An 18,688-nucleotide genomic window follows, 5' to 3' on the forward strand; every position below is an offset into this window, starting at 1 on the left:
TAAACTTAAATGTTTGAACAAAACAACCTGTTTTTCACACTTACTTCTATGCTTTCAAATGTGAAGATTTGTTGGTTTTTCCTTAAATTCCTGATTTAAGATGCAATTTCACCCATTTGAAAACAGCAGCTCTAAGGGAAGTTGCCTGTTTTCTGCACTTTCATCTGATATTTTATTAACTAATCTGCTAAATAACCTCTTAATTCTGCGGTTGATGTGAATATATTAACTGTAGGTTGGACAAAACTAACAAGTAGAAACGATAGCCCTAGCTTAGAGAAGTTGTGATATCCTGGTTCTCACACTTGTTTTCTGACATTTGTTGACTGAATTACTGAATAATCTGTAAATTCAGTGGTTTCAGCTTTCCATATGTAAAGGATTGACGCTTTGTTTAAATCTTTAATTAGAATATTTTAAGTGTCGGTCTCACAAAAGCAATTTGAAAACAATCCTTGCTTAAGGAAGCTGTGATATCCAGCTTTCCCTTTTGTATTCTATGTGAGTGTAAAATGTTTTTTTTTTTTTTTTTGATTTACAGATTGTAACTGTTGGTTGGACAAAAGCAGCTTCATAGAACTGAAACCAGCAGGCCTAGAAGTTGTTGGCCTGCTCTTCCTTACTTTTCTTTGACATTTTGTTGACTAAACTACTGAATAATTTGGCACTTCTGTGGTTTCAGCTTCAGCCTCAAATGTGAAAATTTGCTGCTTTTTCAGTCTTGAATTTGAATATTTCAACTGTTAGTTTCACAGAAGTAATTTGCAACAACCCTAGCTTAGGAACCTGATGAACTATTATCCCCACTTGTCGGACATTGTATTGACTAAACCTCTTCAATGTGAAGCTTTTTAGATTTTTTTTAAACTTTACATTTAAATATTTTAACAGTTGATAGGACAGAAGATATTTGGAAATGACACATCTGGCTTAGAGAAACTGTCATAGCCTTTTTTAAAAGACTAAACTACTGGATGATCTGTTAATTTTTCTAGTTCTAATTAGAAATCATTGCCTATAAGCTAACACAGAGGCACAAATTACCCCTTATTTGTGATTAAAAAGGTATTCAATGTCTGTAAACACAAAACGTGGTATTTGAAGGGGAAACAACCAAAATATTTTCTCCAATAGGTTGCATTTATTGTGAATATTGTGATTATCACTTTCCCCAGTAGGGGGCAGCAGGTGTTTATGTTAAGATATGAGTTAAGTATTGTTTTTAAAGGCGGGAATATTAGATTACAAGCTATAATTGTTGTGTTCAATAAGGAAGTTCTCTCAGATCAGGTAGTGTCCAGCAGTGAAACCTGCTCCCCTCGATGTTTGGAGAAAGTGAAACGTGAACGATGATGAAGGTGTTCTCAGTGCTTCTGCTTATTTGGCTTCCACAAGGCTGTCAAGGTAAAGATTTTTTTTTTATCAGGGGAGACAAAATAAATACGATGCAGTTGTAATTTTACTGAATGTGGGCTTTAAAACTTACAACTGGGTACATTTTGATCAGCTATATATTACAACCAGTGTACAAAAGAGACTCTTTCTGACTGCTTCTATGTTCTACAATGTCACAGATTTTTTCCTATTTGTCCAGACAGCTACATTTTTACAATAGGAATCATGGTTGGTTACCTGCCAGTGACCGACAGAGCCAAAAAACACTGCAGCCAAGCATTTTTTGGAACAGCTTGCATGGTTTTAACGCTCATTATTTGAGATTTCAGGCCATATTTAGCTCGAGTATATCACAGACACCATATTACTCACACAAGCTGCTTTAAACAGCCTGACTACAAACTGCCAACACCTGCATGCCTCGTGTTTCCTTGCAGGTAAACACTTGCTTCGCTTTTTGACCTTCTGCCAGAGGGACGTGCCACGAGATGGACAGGATGATATCGAGTCTGACGGCGACCAGCTCCTCTATGTCGACCCCGTCACCTATCTGACTGTTCCACGTCTGCCAGAGTTTGAGGAATAGTGGATCCCCGATCCTGGCCTGGCCGAATCTGCCTATGTGTCCCTGGGTACCTGCAAGTACAACATCCCCCGTGCCATAAAGGGAGAGAAGGAGCCTCCAGAGGTCATAGATGAGGTAGTTTTTCTTTCTTTGAAATTTGTGGGTTAAAGTAGATTCTGGGCTTTCACATTTTTACTCTCTGTTGGCTTGTTTTCAATACTACATAAAATTTGGCAACCTCTATGGAAACGGCACAGATAGGAGACAAGTACTGATACAAATTAGAGAGACTGACAGTGAAATTAAAACATACTTGACCAATAATTTAATGCAGCATGGTTCAGAAACTATACAGAGGAGCGAGTTGTTGAAAGATACATTCAGCACGGTGAAATGTCTTTCTAGAGTTGAAGTGCAGAGTGATGTGAAAATGCCCTGTTTGTAGAGGTTGTAAAAATGTAAAGAGGCCAGGTCAAGGGGCCTGTCAATAGCATGTGGAGCCCCCATTTTTTTCCTCAATATTAGTAACACTTGTGGGCACTTGAAACGACATGCAGGCCTTTATATTGCAGTGAAAATGAGACGGAAGGGCCCAGAAACTACTTGGAATTTCATGGGTTAATGTGCAAAATAACTGCAGTTGTCAAATAAATGTAGTGGAGTATAAGTATAATGTACCATAAAACCAGAATACGTCAAGTACAATTGCACCTAAACCTAGTAGTTGAGTACATTTACTCCATTACTGCCCTTTGACGTCTACAGTTTTGAAGCAGGATTTAGGAATGACCAGAAGATCCCTGTCTGAGGCTTTAAAACTGCAAATAGAAGATAAAAAAATCAGTGAGCATCCAAGAGCCAACCCCAAAGAAGAAAACTTGTGCACCAGAACGCTGTGTCATTAAACAGAACTTAATGAGAAGAGTGTTCAGTAATCTTGAGAGAAGAGCGGGTAGCAGCAGGAAAAATCCCCGTGAGCTGCAGTTACCCTCTCCGGATGTATTATCACACTTATATTGTCGGCGCAGGTTAAGGTGACTCTCACTGTTTGTTTTCTGTGCTGGAGAGCTGCCATTAATTGTCATGCATTCCACTACACTGATATGTCTTCCTGGTTTAGCTCACATTGTCTTTGTTGAAAATCTGGAACAGACGACAGCTGTCCACATGAACCTCCATCTTTCCTTCCATTTAAAAGACAGCTTAATACATATGTATACAACGTTAGTTTAACAATATTGTGCCCAATTTATGGGCTCATGCTTCAAAATAAAGATGTCAGGGTTTGGTGTAGACAAGCTGGACCTTTGGGATAAAAATAAAACACACGTGAGTCTGTTGTTCTTGTGTGAAGTCTACAGCAGTGCATTAATGCCTGTGGTTTTTAAGACATTTAATAATCACATACTGTCACATTTCTGCCAAACCTCCATCACCCGCAGCCAGCCCTTCCTCCCAGATCTACTCAAAGCAAGAGATGGAGCTCGGGGTGCCCAACACTCTCATCTGCTTCGTCAACGACTTCCACCCACCTGTTGTCGACATCACCTGGACCAAGAAAGGACAGCTGGTGGACCAGAGCGAGATCAGTCAGACCCAGTTACTCCAACAGCGACTTCAGCTTCCGCACCACGTCCTACCTGAACTTCACATCTACAGCTGCAGCGTGCACCACATCAGCCTGCAGATCCCTCTCACCAGATTCTGGGGTAAGTCGGTCAGAATATGAGGAGCCATAAAGAGACAGGAGAACTGAAAAGTGAAGATGTACTTGTTAACATGCAGTGTAGCTTGAAAGTTTGTCAACCTTATAGAAACTTTTATATTCCTCCTTAAATATGACCTGAAACATCAACAGATTTCACACAAAGTAGATCAAAAGAACTTGATTAAACAAATGAGTCAATACTACACAACTGCAAGTGGCAAAAATATGTAATCATCTCAGATTAGCAGCTACTTTGAAGGTGAAATTAGAATCAGGTGTTTTTAGTCAGTGAAATGACAGTCAGGTGTGAGTGGGAACATGTTCTACTGAAGGAACAAACATCTATCAGAGCCTGAGCTTCACAACACAATTTTGTTTAAGTGTATCATGGCACAAACAAATGAGATTTCTGAAGAAAACAGCTCATTCTGAGTAAACAGAGCCAGAAATCTTCACTTCAGCAACACTTACATTCATAAAACTTTTCTGTTTTTACCCCTCTCTAGAGTCTAAAGGTTATTACAGAGTTTCTTTTTTCATTTATCAGTCATAGCCTTACTTATAGAACATTTTATTTATCAAAACTTCCTGTAATGACAGTATTTTCTGATTTATGGAATGAAAAAAAGACATATCCAAAACTTTTGATTCTAATATGTTGACAACGTGTGATTACTGTTCTGTAAATTAATGCAAATTAGGCCATTTTTAGACATATAATAAAAATTTTGCCTATTTAAACATTCATTAAAAAAAAAAAAAATTGGAATACAAAAAAATCATCGTTATATTGTAAGTAATCCACTGTGGAAGTCTCATGACAATATATATTAGCTAAAATGTTACCCTGTCCACCTTTTACTCTTAACATAAATACATCATCCATATGTCAGTTAAATGTTCAGCTTTTGGGTAGATAAAGGGAAGGTGTGTACAAGCTAAAAAGCAAAGCTGTCAGAGAGATTCAAGAAATAGAATATTAAAACTCAATACTATGTATTTGGCTGGCTATTATTGGCACTAAAGCTTTAAGGACTGGCACCAGCCCTCAGAAATTCTCATGTTCTGTCTGTGTGTGTGTTTTCACAGAGGTTGAAGGACCTGCAGACCGGCAGGTTGCAGCAACAGCAGTGTGTGTTTGTGGTGTGATCCTGGGTCTGATTGGTGTCTTCATAGGAGGTTCATCAGGAAAGCTGTTACAACCCCGGCTCGGGGAGGAGGGGGGAGGAGGGGGGAGGAGGGGGGGGTAAACGTTGGTGGTAAAAATCAAATTATTTATTACAGAAAAGGTTGAACAGAAATGTGCAAGTTACTATACAAACTGAGGAAAAACTAAGGAAGAGGGCTGGTGGGTGCTGCTCAAATCAAAGAAAATAGCAAAACACAAAAGGAGTTCTCATAAGGAGAACTTAACACTACCATCGCGGTGGACAAAAGAAAAATGGAACAAAAAGGCTCACTACCTGGGAACTGACAAAACAAAACTACACAGGAGTCAGCACCCCTAATCCTGGTGAAAACTAGACAAAAGGAACTACCTGTAATCAAATGAAGCGGTATCAGTTTTTGATTCTAACCCTCGCCCAATTCCTTTCACACAATCTTGCCTCAACCACACAGCAACACAGAACGGCCCGCTGGAAGTCAGTTGCCCCGTTCAATTGAACTGCCAACTCTTTTAAAGGAGTTGGCAGTTTTCGGTTGGTCGGCCTGGGGAGCGCCGCACCAATCACTGGACTCCTGGTCGCAGCCACGCCTCTGCTGTCACGGTCCAACCAGAGAGTGGGGATCACACAGCCCTATTTGCATAGCCACAACATATAGTTAAAACACACACACACACACGTACACGGGTTAGGAGGCGCTGGCCGTAACAAAAGCCAACAGGCGCTACCAGGTGTAGCCGGCATCACGACCTGACTTTTGATGTCAGATGTGGGATTTTTCATTTTTTTGCCGTTCTTTTTTTGTTTCCTCTGGGTGTGAAACAGAGTGAGATTCCTTTGTTTCCCAATCTTATTTTTATTTTTTACTACGCTTGCCTTTTCTGTAACTCTGCAAAAGGCTGAACCTAAACTTCAATCTTGAATCCACATTCAGGAGACAGTTAGCTTAGCATAAAGATAGGAAACAAAGCGAAACAACTGGTTCTCTCCAAAGCAACACAAGTACCAAAATCGACCTTCACACACCTTTGAGGTTGCAGTCAGACCTAACTGAGTCCTTTGTGACAAAACACAACCCCTTTATTTATGTAATAAAGACAGGACTGGCACAGTGGGATTCATGAAAGCACATACTTTGTAACATGAACACTGTATTTCTATTCTTTACTTCACAGTCTGAGATGCCGTGGCACATCTGTAAAGTTATAAACAGTGGTAGAAGAAGTATTCTGGTCCTCTACTTCAGTAAAAGTACCAGTATGACAATATATTGTAAACAAATAGCTTGCAATGAAAATTCCTGATAAGTAAAAGTATTGGCTGCAAAATGTAGATAAAGTATTGAAGTAAAAGAGGGTTGGTTCCTCTAACTGATGTAATATTAAATGTGCCATCACTAGACTATTAATAGTGAAGCATCAGTGTGTCAGCAGCAGGTTACTGTTGTAGCTGCTGCAGGTGGAGCTAGTTCAAACTATTTCATATCAGTTTCATATCCAGGGACAGAAGATAAATCTGAGGGCTCCAAACATGATAAATGTGAGACAAAAGAAGAAAGGTTCTGATACAGAAATCTGTTTTCACTTTTTGTCAAATCTTTTTTTTTTATCTCTCGATTTTTGGTGTGATATTAGATCATTGAAATATTCATTAAAATAAAACCATGTGGGAAGCTTAGAGGGAAAAAAAATCTGTTAACAACTTGACTACACACTGAGTTTTGTAAGAAGCCAAAAATGATTGGAACCCACTGGTTTAACAGTGTTGTATTTTAAAAGCTTGTTATATTAACCATGTTTGAAAAAAGAATGTCATTAAAAAGTTGGCAGATAGAAAGTACAATATTTGGCTCTGAAATGTAGTGGAATGGAAGTATAAAGTAGTAAAAAAAAACAGATATACTCCAGCGAAATGCCTCAAAATTCCACTACTTTCACCACTGGCTATAAAATCCTGCATCTGGTTATTAGAGACTGTAGTCTGTATGGCTTTTTTGTGTCTGAAAAGCCAACAGTTACATGGATTTATTATTCAAAAGCACACCCCCACCAACACAACCCCCCATTATGAACCCCTCTGTAAACAGGCAAGTTGTCATTTTTACAATTTGCTCTCTGATCACAGTAAATTATGTGTTAATTAGCCTTAGAGATTTTTGTCACCACTTGTCAGAGCCACGCTTTGCAGTTCCCCCCTTGTTTAAAGTCCTTGTGCTTCTGCTTGCTGTGGCCTCATACTGACATATCAGTGGTGTCAAGATGCTCATCTGTGCTTCAGTTACTATTGATATTTTATTTTTATGCAAGGGTGTTGGAATTATTAACACATATATAGTAACCAAAAGTTATCAAATGGACCAAAAGTCACTCTTGTGTTGACCACAACTGGTTCGGAATCAAGCAGCTTGGCTTCTCTCTATGGGCTCCCTGTTTGTTTTAGGATTGATTTTAAGATTTTACTGTAACCTTTAAAGCACATCTTGGTCTGGCCTCAAGGTACAGAGCAGATATGTTGACCTTATATGAGCCAGCTCGCAACCTGAAGTCCACTGGTGGGTCGTCTTCTGCTTCAACCCCTCTGGCTGTTCAAAAGTCAAGGCTTAGATTTAAAGGTGACCAAGCTTTTGCCATCAGGACCCCTCAGCTTTGGAGTGACCTGCCTGAGGAAATGTATTATTTTATTTCTATTTGTTATTATTGACATACTGACATATTGACATACATTTGTATTTGTGTCTTCTCATTTTGACCTATTATTTTTTATTAACTTTTATGTAATTTCCTTTTGCTTTGCCTGTCAATGCATTTTGTCAGCCTGTTTTTAAGGTGCAGTTTGAGTAATATATTATAATCATCATCATTTACCACATTTTCTTCCATGTTATAACTGAATGTAATTATTTTTCTTACCATAAAAAGAAAAAAGAAGCACCTTTACCATGTTTTCCCATTTTGTTGCACAGTAACAGGTTTGCAGCTTATTGGGTTTGTCATTTACACATGAAACACATAAAGGGAAATGAAAAATGTCTGCTCCCGTATGCAAAACATCCTACAATGAAAGAGGTCAATTGTATTACACTGTCTGGTGTGTTTATTAACCCTTCATCACAGTCGTCTGTGTGATCACTGGCACAGAGTTGCCATCGATTATCACAAGCTTTTGGGCAGATTGCTGCTCCTTCAGTGACTGCCTGACACAACTGATCGGTAAATAATGCCTGTCGTGTCTGCTTGCTCGTGTTTTAATATCGGCACCGAATGGCGGCGCTCCAAACTGCCTCTGTTCTCTGTTGGATTTATTTGGCTCGGGCCTGAATCTAATTATTTCCACAGTGATGGATGAGATAGCTGCCGCATTTTAATATGGATGTGTGTGGAGCTTCTGAGGAATAAATTTGAGGTCTGAAAATCAGAAATGCTGCGACTTTGATTTTGCAGCAGCAGTATGTGTTCGGTGGTGCAGAAGCCACTGATACCTGAGACTCTCTCAGTGAGATTTAGACTGTAGTCGTGCTCAAGTGATGGAGCAGACAGAACGAACGCTGAATGGCAAATGAGTCTCCAAAACTGGCTCACAGTAACACAATAACAGCAATTACAATACATGGGGCGAGTAACTGTGGTGCTTAGAAGTTGATGCTTGATGTCATTTGAGGCATGAAAACAAAAACACATCTGTGGGAAAAACCTGACAGACCTGTTTATCTCAGTTCCGCTACTGGATCCTGCCATTTACTTTACCAGATGGCAGTTTGGTTTTAGACTTTGAGAGGTGAACTTTATGTTGTAGTTTCCAGGATTTAAAAAAAAAATAATGGGACTTTCTTTTCTGTGCAAACTTGCAGTCTGTGCTGTTTTATTCTGCAGTGCACCAGCAGGTATGTTTTTCATGTACTCTTGCACCAAAAGTTTTCAAAGTGAGATCCTCAGCGATGCTTCGAGGGGAGGCTCGGTGATTGGTCATCAAAAGGAGATTAAATAGAATAGACTAAATATGTTACTTGTCTTAGGTATTGTGGATAATCTAAACTTGTGTCGAACAGCAAATGAAGGGTATCTTTGTTTTCTGGGAGCTTATGAGATCAAACGATTGCTTTGGCATCCAGGAATTAAGCAAATACCAAACACACCTTACAGTACAATGCAAAAGATGTTTGGTGAAACTGGTTTTCCTACAGTTATTGTTTTTTTCTGATTGATTCACTGCATTCTGTCTTTGTTGTGTTTTTTTGCATTCATTAATTTTAGAAACTTTTTTCAGTGTCACATAATTTAGCCGTATTTGTGATCAGAAGCTAATTCCCGGTCTACTTGTGCCTTTTCCCATCAATCTGTTCATTGTGTCTCTATGGGCAATGCTAATTTTGGACTTTCCACATCCCTTGCAAGGATTCAGGGAAACAAGTAATCAAAAAAAAAAGGCTGTATATCAGGGCGACTACGGTGAACTTGTACTGATCGATGCGGTCTGCTCTGATTGGTCCAGCAACAGAGAGGCAACGTTAGTTATGTATCATATGTGTAAAGGGACACAGGTCGGGCAGAAGCAACCCTAGTGAGAAATTATTGGTGGTCTGCTAGAAAGCTGCTTTTTCTTTGTTTGAGGGCCAAACTAGCGATTTAGAAGCAAGCATTGCATAAATGTGTGACACATAGGAGAATTTCACAGGATACAGCAGCTACCTACAGACTGGGCAGCAGCATCATGTCAGTGGTTATTCCTGATGTATGCTGAGTACAGTTGGCTGACATGACACAGGATATCTGGAGAATTTAAAACTTTCCACTGTGTTTAGGCTCTGTCAAATGGAAAACATGCACAAATTAAAGCACCTCCTGCAGCGACTACTCAGTTATAAACTATAAAGGTGTGGATAACTGAAAATCTCTTCTTATAGTCTCTTCTGTAGACGAGCATTTTTTGAGCTCCAGTTGTATCCAATCCTTGCACATATGCAGTCGATGCACTTGTAGTAAGGACAGTCTGCACAGTCACAAACTGCACAGTGTAGCATGTAAACTTCGGTGGATGATGAAATTTCTGTCATGCATACCCTGGCAGACTGAAAAACAGACTTGTTTTGTGGAGACACTATGTGAGAAAATTCTCTGTCGTCCACCTCTTCATAGTTCATCATTAAAAGACTTGTAAATCAAATAGTCACTGCCAGACTTTTGAGCTGCTTTGTTTATACATACCTTCTGTCTACGGTGGCCAAACACAGCAAAAAGTTCTAAATTCTCCAGAAATCCTGTTCAGTGTCTGCAAACTGTGCTCAGTACACCTCAGGAATAATCACATTAACATGGGCCACAGTCCAATCTGTATTTAGCTGCTATATAATATAAGAAGTGTAAAGTAATGACTGGCCTTTCAGAAATATCCACAGGAGCTTTGTGTGTTTTTCTGTGTTTGATATGAAGGGAAATGTGACCATCTGTGTAGCAGAACAACACGTAAATATTGTAGTAACCATGTGCAAACCATGAACTGTCCTTGGGCAAAATAACACAATTTGACATTACCCCTAGCTTTAACCCCAAAACGTGATACACCCACTCCACAACATGACACACCCCACCCATGAGTCGTCTGCAGCTGCATCTAGATTTACATGGGAACAGGTGACAGTCAAGTGATGTTGATATTTAAATCTACGGACAAAGCAGTTTCACCTGAGAAGTGTTTTTTTCCCCAAACTCTCCCAGCTACATTGCATTGGCTAACACCAATAATTACTGCTGAACTGTCAGTTCCTTGGCAGTTGCCTCTTTCATGTATGTGACATGTACGCACACATCACATCAGCAAATGTCAGTTTAACATTTACTGACACCATGATGAAAGTGGTGGTTGGAACCAGTGCAGCAAAAAGAACAAGGTTGTATTTGTTTGCCAAATAGTTGGTGTTGGCAGTGGAAACAGAGTCCTTTTTTGTTTAGTAGATGTGAAATAAAACATGATTGACTGTGTTGTCACAGTTTTCCGTGCTAACTGATTTCCTTTTACTGTTACAGGTGGCTACGTGTACCAGATGATAAGTGACTGCGAGTATGGTGACAACATCACAGACACGGTCTACTTTGTGAAAAACATATTTAACCAGAAGCTTAATAACATATACGACTCTCGACTTGGGAAGTACATCGGCTTTGGAGAATTAGGCATGAAAAATGCGGCTCATTATAACAACCAGAGTTGGAAAATGCAGGCAAGAAAGGTGGAAGTGGACACTCTTCGCAGATACAATGTAAGATTGTTCAGAAAGAGCATACTGGATAGAAAAGGTATGTAGTTTCTTCTCAGTGTGGTATGTTATGTGCATTCCAGCACCCCTTCATTGGCTTAATTTTCTTCATTAAAAAGGAAACAATCTTTCTCTTTCCATTCTTTAATTAAATAAGTTGAAGGAAACTGTTTAACCCATGACTCCCTCTTCTGCACTCTGCCTTAAAGCAGGCACCATTAGCTAATTTTTTTCCCTTTTGCTTTAATCATTTTTACACTCCAGTGCCTCCAAATGTCAAGGTCCATCAGACCAAGCCGGCTGACTACGGGGAGCGGTCCATGCTGGTGTGCAGTGTTTGGGGGTTTTATCCTCAGGAAGTGAGGGTGAGCTGGCTGAGAGACGGAGAGGAAGTCACCACTGACGTCTTTTCTTCGGATGTTCTGGCCAATGGCGACTGGAGCTTCCAGTTTCACACATACCTGGAGCTGACCCTTAAGAGAGGGGAGAGGGTGACCTGCAGGGTGGACCACAGCAGCCTACAGGAGAGCCTGGAGGTGGAGTGGGGTAAGGAAGGGTTTATCCAGGGGGGGCAACACATTGAATATGAATGTTTTTTTCTACACAAGCATGTTTTAACTGGGGCTGCATGGTGACTTGGTAGTTGGCACCATCACCTCGCAGCTAGAAGATCGCTGGTTTGTGTCCCAGCCTGGGCCTGGGATCCTTCTATGTGAAGTCTGCATGTTCTCCCTGTGCGGCATGGGGTTTCACTGGGTTCTCTGGCTTCCTCCCACAGTCCAGAAACATGCTGAGGTGCATTGGGGATTCTAAATTGTCCATAGGTGTGAATGTGAGTGTGCCTGGTTGTCTGTTTCTATGTGTAGCCCTGCAATAGATTGGCGACCTGTCGGCTATGATAAACTCCAGCCATCTCACGACCCTACAGAGGATTAAGCGGTGTATAGATAATGGATGGACGGATGTTCTAACTGCAAGTTCAGTGAGGAAATGAATAAGAACATTCAAAGAATTGAGTTAAGTTTTGGCAAGTGGACTCCAGGCTCATAATTATTGCAGATTGGAGAGTCCCTCTTCTACAGTCTGTATGGACTGTGGTGGTGGAGCAGAGCCAGGAGATGTCTGGAATCTCCTGGAACAATCTGAACATAATGGCACATTCATGCATGGGTGTACATTTGGTTTGAATATTGGCGGGGACACATGAAGCAAGGGTCTGGGCATCCTCCTCCACAAAATATGGAGCATCCAATTCTTTATTTCCTGCATTCTGGTGCATTCTTTACTGACCAATTTGGGCCTTTCATGCAGCATTCGTGGTGGAAATGTCTTTATTTATGTGAAGAAAGAAGATATGATTGTGTGAGACCTTCATTTCACAGAAGAGCCTGTATCTTAGGTTAAGGAGTGGGCTAGTGTGCTCATGTTAAGTAACAGATTCTGTTAACGTTATACATTTAGAAATAAATTGTAACTCCATTATTTTTCCTTTAATTCTATAAAGTGAAGAAGAATGATGAGGATGTCTGTTTGTCAGCCACATCTGCAGCAAGCGATTACGTATAGACGATTTAGCATCATCAGCTCTGTGCAAAGCTTCATGTTCAGCCCACACGTGATTGTGTATCGAACCGACTCTCTGCAAGAGTGTGCATAACCGTTTGTTTAAGTGTCCTTGATACATCACATAATGAACGCTGTAATCTGTTTGGCACAACACTGAAGCTTTTGAAGAAAGCACGCTTGTATAATGATAAGCTGGAAGGATCGGTGTGTTTGAAAAGCTTCTCATTAAAGATGAATGTGCATGAAATATGTCACTTATGGGGACACTTTACTCTTACATTATGGATTAAGGAATTTAGGAGTAAAAATGAAGCGAGATGGAAGTACGTAGAGCATTAAGATAAGGATTATAACTGTTTTGAAATAACCTTTTGTCTAAAAAAACTTGCTTTAAGATGATGCTAAAATCATCATCATGTCATTTTAGACGTGGCTGGATTATGAAACATTCGTCACCTGTTCACGTGTGGCAGGTCATTCATTCCTCCTACAGTAGAGTGAGACTTTAACTCTAAAAGAGACACAAAACAACCACAACTCACACTGTTTAATTTCTCCATCTGTGCATCTTGAGCATGCTTTGTATCATTTGGCATTTTTCACTAATTGTTTTGTGCCTCATGTTGTTGGACTGATTTACATTTCCTAATATTTGTTTTGTATCTGTCTCTTGATTTTGGGTCTCATATAAGTTGTTTTATTTGTGTTTTTGCAGTTGTTTGAATGTCTTTTTGTTGTTTCTGTGTTTCATTTTAGTTGCTATGCATCGTTTTGTTGACAATGTGTCTCATTTTAGTTGGTTTGTGTCTCGTGTAAGTTGTTTTCCATCTCTGTGCTCATGTTGTGTCACATTTTATTTGTTTTGCATCTATTTGTTGATGTTGTGTCTCATTTTTGTTGACTTGTGGGTTTTTCATGTTGCTTGCATCTCTTTGTGTTGGTGTTGTTTGTTGTTTTAGTTTGTCTTTGTTGTTGGGTGTATCTCTTTGTGATGATTTTCCCCTTACTTTAAGTTGTTTTGTGTGTCTTAGTTGTTGTTTTGCATGTCTTTGTGTTGGTTTTGTGTTTCTCTTGGGCCATTTTGTCTTTCCTTGTTGTTGTTTGCATCTCTTTATGGGGATTTTGTGTCGCACTTTAATTGTTTTGCAGGCCTTGTCACTGTTTGCATTTTTTTTTGTTGAATTTCTGGCTCATTTCAGTAGTTTTGTTTGTGTGCAGTTGTTTGCGTTTCTTTGTGTTACTTTTGTACCTCCGTTGTTATTTGAATGGCATTGTGGGGATTTTTAAAAAAAAACTCAATTAGGTTGGTTTGTGTGTCTTGCAGTTGTTGTTTTTTTTTTTTTTATCTCTTTCTGCTGTGTTTGTATATCTCTTCAGCAATGTAGTGTGTCTTTGCAGTTGTTTTGCATCTCTTTGTGGTCATGCTGTGTCTCATTTGGGTCATTTTGCTTCTCTCTAAGCTAAGTTCGGATCTTTTTGCTGTTGTTTTGCTTCTCTCTGTGGTAAGTTTTTTTTGTCACCGTAGTTGTCTGTGTCTCCTTTTGAGCTATTTTCCAGGCAAAGTTTGACCTCTAGGCTTATTTCATGAGCCATCAGTGACTTTACAGCATATTATTTTCTGGTCTATTAAAGAGAATTGAATAAGAAAATAATTGCACTTGATCTGTGAGCAGATTCAAACTTCACCATCTCATTTAGACACCTTCGCTCTGGATGTTAAACATGCGACGATTGCGGTGGGGATTGTATTCTTCTTTGCCGGCCTCGCTGTAGCTGCTGTTGGAGCTCTTTACTACTGGTGGAAGAAACAGAGGTGGGTTGATATTGTGAAACACTTCATTTTTCTTTTGTGTTGTTTTTTTTTCTGTAACATTTCCTTTTTTTTTTTCCATGTTTCAGGTTTCACGCCAACCGACTGTGAACATAAAGACAAACCTCCCTGTGCTGTCTTTCAAAATTCTGAGGTTTTTACAAATATAACAGAAGACAACTCTTGACACTGAAATGAATAATAAAATAAAATCCACCACTGAATTCTTCAAAACATCTTCAAAAACCTTTCAGCCCACAAAAGAAAAAAAGAAAATCCCTCAACATGTATTCTGCTCTGCTTGACCTACAGGGGAGATAAACGGCATCGTGGGAAGGTGGCAGGCTGTTGTTGCACTTTGTAATTCGCTCTCTGACATGGCACAGCACCTCTTTTATCATTTTTGTCAACCAAGGACTCGACTGACATATTATCCTTCAAACTAGCCCCATAAATTGTTCTAGCTTTGTGTTGTTATCACTTTATAGGATTAAGATGTCAGAGCTGTCACTTAGAATATTTCTCACCTTGGAGGAAAATTCATATTCTTATATGATTATATGACAAGTCACATCTGTGTACGTTCCATCCATATGAAAACATAGCATTATAGATGCGTAAATAGGTTATGTTATTGGTCCCATTTAAAGAATGGAATCCTGAGAAAATCTAAGTAAACTTTGATACATACATTACATACAACAGTAGGGCCTGATAATATTCCATGAGCAGGGCTTTAATCACATCCCACTCAACTCACACATCCAAGAAACTTTTGACTTACTGCCACAAAAGCTTATACAAGTTACAGATTATTACTCTAATTATTGATGTATTTCAGGAGCTTTTTCCCCATCAAGGTCCCTTTAAGTGAACTAAATGCTGTTGCATATATGCTTCTACATTTTCACTCCAGTCCTTCCAAATGCCCACTTTTTGTAGATACTAACCTGCAGTTTTGAAGATGCTCTTTCTCAAAGTAATAATCTTAATCACAGTTCGGTTATTGTCAAAGAACTTCAGAGTCTTTTGCTGCTTTCAACACTTCAACTTCAAGACCCGACTGTTCACTTGCTCCCTAATATATCCCACCTACTGACAGGTGCCATTGCAAAGACATAGTGTGATTCACTTCACCTACCCATGGTTTTAATGTTGTGGTGATGATGTGTTACAGTCGATCACACTGCGCTCAGCTCTGTGGAGCGTTTATAGCATCTTTCAGTGCAACTTTACTGTTTTGTTTCACTCTCCCTTTTCACAGAGTGTTGTTTATGGACATGGCGGGCTGCTATTGTCAGGGAAAAGCAGCTCTAAAAATCCACCATGCGCTACCTACGCTCAGCAGCAAATGGCACGTCGACAAAGTGAGCAGCTAGAAAGTGAAGATGCATTTAGCAGTTTAAGAGCCAGACATTTCCCTCAGACATTAGCGAAGGCCAAAAGAAGAGAGCGGATTGGCCAGAAACACAACTTTGTTACTGCTGGCGATATAAACGGGCCTGAGAATTAATGAACAGAAACTAACTATTTCTAATCACATGCTATTAATTAAAATAACATCATATCGAGATTTAAAAATACACATTTTATATCTGTATGTAACTGCTCAATATACAATTTTTTTTTTCAAATATTCATGCACTATACTGGGGACTTTCTTCGCTGCATGTGTGCTGTATGTTAATGTAAGGAAAATAGCTTTACAATGAATTTATATATGCATGTGGTGTGATGGCATTAAGTGTGTTCAATGTTTTGTCTTTAAAAACAGCTGTTAATTGTCTGTATATGTTGAGAATGTGTCAGCGTGTGATGATGAATGTATAAATGCATTAAAACTTCATCACTGACAACCTTTTCTCAAGATAAGGCTGCTCTTCTTAATTCAAGAAAAAATGGCTTTGTCAGTTTTTATCTGAGAGCAGCGATAAGGTTGGATGTCTGAGCACATCCAGGCAAGACAAAAAAAAAAACAAACGCTTCCAATATTCTGCTCCAGTCATGATAAAATAAGCACATCTCATGGAAAGTGTTGGATTTTTTTTTTTGACACATTTGGACAAACAAACATTTTTATCTTCTTTAACACACAGATGAACACGCTATACTTTAACACAAGCATGAAGAAAATTAGCAGTTTTATTCATTTATTCCATATAAATATCAAAAAAGTAAACAACACCCTTTGCACCCTTAAGGGGAAATAAACTGTAAATGTTTTGTAAAATTAGCCATCAGTCTCTGTCATCAGCTTGCTGAAATTATGACCTCTTTTCCAGTTGCAATGTTTTTTTCCTTGCATTTTCTGTTTCAAATCCCCTCCCAGCATTTCAATGGGATTCCAATCAAGGCTTTGACCAGGCCACAGTCCTCCATTTCCTCTTAGACATTCACTGGTGGAGTTCCACTGTGCTGAGAATCATTATCCTGCTTCAGCTTCAATTTTCAGACAGATGGTATCACATTATCTTGTCTCTGGTATGGTGCAGAAATTATAGTTGAATCAATGACTGCAAGCTGCCCAGTCCCCCACTGAATCAGAGAAACAACCCCAAACCAGAGCACTGCTTTCACACTGCTTCACAGCTGGTATAAGTTTTCTTTCTTCAGTAAAAGCACCAAACATGTGTTACTGTTCTTGTGGTCAAACAACTCTGCTTTTGATTTGTCTGACCAGAGCATGTTATTCTAAAAGTCTTAAAGGTGAATGCCCAACACAGTGGAAGCTTTCTCCTTTAATGTGACACTTAAGGCTCAATTCCTCCTTAGCTAAGGGAGTTATTTAAGGGTATGGCATAGAATCCCTTCAATTAACTCTCATGTTAAGGAAAAATGTTAAGGCATTTGCAATTGATTAAAAGAGATAAGATGTAGTAATAAACTGATGTTGCACATGATGATGAAATATTTTGGAATAAAATTAAAAGATTCCACATGATACTGATATTGCACAAGCTACTGAGACAGTGTTATTGCAAATCATATATATATATATATATATATATATATATATATATATATATATATATATATATATATATATATATATATATATATATATATATATATATATATATATATATATATATATATATATATAAAATTATTATTAAGATGTGTCAGTTGTTGTTCCTGCAGTAAACTCCAGTACTTTTCATGCTTTTATTTGTTTGGTTGCCTCATGCTTGTGATCATGTTGATCTAATATGATCAAAGTTGGTATACAGATCATTTAAAAAAAAAAAAAACTGGAAGAGAAGAAGACCAAATAGGTCAGAGGAGCAAAAGATTACACTATAGGATGAATCATTTAAAAACACACTAAAATGCTAATGTTTTCTCTTTTTTTCTTTATTTTGGTTGCCGAGTTCTTTTGTACAACAATTTAACCTTAAGCCTCATTGCCTTAAGCAATGTTCCCTCTAATTTTTCCTGAGTCTGAGCAAACACACAAACTCCCTGAGCGTTCCTTGGACCACTGTGAGCAACATCAGATGTGTGCACTGTGGTCACACCAGCATCACATCCATTCAAGTTACATGGTTCATTAAAAGAATCAAATTACAGCATTTACATTTCTGTTAAAACACTTTGTCAGCAGGAGCCAGTTGAAGGCTGCAGTGAATTTAGTGACACTACAATGTATAAGAGTGAAGTTATTGAATATTTGTCTCTCTTTACTGTTGCAGCGGTTTTGCAAATTGCAGACGGACCCTGTTCACTCCATAGACACCAATGTTATTCCTGTAGCTTGAAAGACAGCTACTTTTGATAAAACTGGGCTTGTAGCACATTGTCTGCCTTGCAACAATGGGAAAGAGGCACCGTTTATGTTTTGACAACCTATATCTAATGAGTTATTGATGCTGGAAGTCTGAATCTGTGAATATCTTTCCAACTTTACTGAACTTGGGGCCACTACCACCTAAGGAGTGATATATTTAATTTTGAAAAAAGCATTTAGCCATACTTAAAGCTTTAAGTGCTTTATTAACACGGAACTAAAAATTTTGTATTGTTTTATTATCACAGGTTCTGTCTGAAAAGAGGTGGCATCATTTTAAACAGTGAAATCAAACTAACAAAATGTAATGACCAACCAGTGAGCAATACTGGATTCTGCAAAAACATAAACAACTTTTTAAAAAATCTAAATCTTATCTTAACACAGTTAATGTATTAACTTATTTTTGTGTGTATGCATGTATTTATTGATTTATTTTGT

At 38.7% G+C, this 18,688-nt stretch overlaps 1 protein-coding gene across 2 annotated transcripts; it reads left to right on the forward strand.

Moving 5' to 3' along the window:
* Window positions 1-20: 20 nt before the first annotated feature.
* Window positions 21-16,316, forward strand: LOC111577927 (rano class II histocompatibility antigen, A beta chain-like). Of its 2 annotated transcripts, XM_023284455.3 has the most exons (7): window positions 21-1,404; window positions 1,833-2,095; window positions 3,403-3,669; window positions 10,855-11,124; window positions 11,349-11,630; window positions 14,349-14,463; window positions 14,550-16,316. In XM_023284455.3, exons 3-7 carry the CDS (start codon window positions 3,438-3,440, stop codon window positions 14,569-14,571), a joined length of 921 nt encoding a protein of 306 aa, XP_023140223.1. In that variant the 5' UTR covers window positions 21-1,404; window positions 1,833-2,095; window positions 3,403-3,437; the 3' UTR covers window positions 14,572-16,316. The 2 variants fall into 2 exon arrangements, with proteins under 2 accessions (XP_023140223.1, XP_054869596.1); XM_055013621.1 differs by lacking the exons at window positions 21-1,404; window positions 1,833-2,095; window positions 3,403-3,669 and adding an exon at window positions 4,934-8,714.
* The last annotated feature ends 2,372 nt before the right edge of the window (window positions 16,317-18,688 follow it).

The sequence above is a fragment of the Amphiprion ocellaris genome, chromosome 9 (assembly GCF_022539595.1).
Source record: "Amphiprion ocellaris isolate individual 3 ecotype Okinawa chromosome 9, ASM2253959v1, whole genome shotgun sequence".
NCBI classification, from domain to species: Eukaryota; Metazoa; Chordata; class Actinopteri; family Pomacentridae; genus Amphiprion; species Amphiprion ocellaris.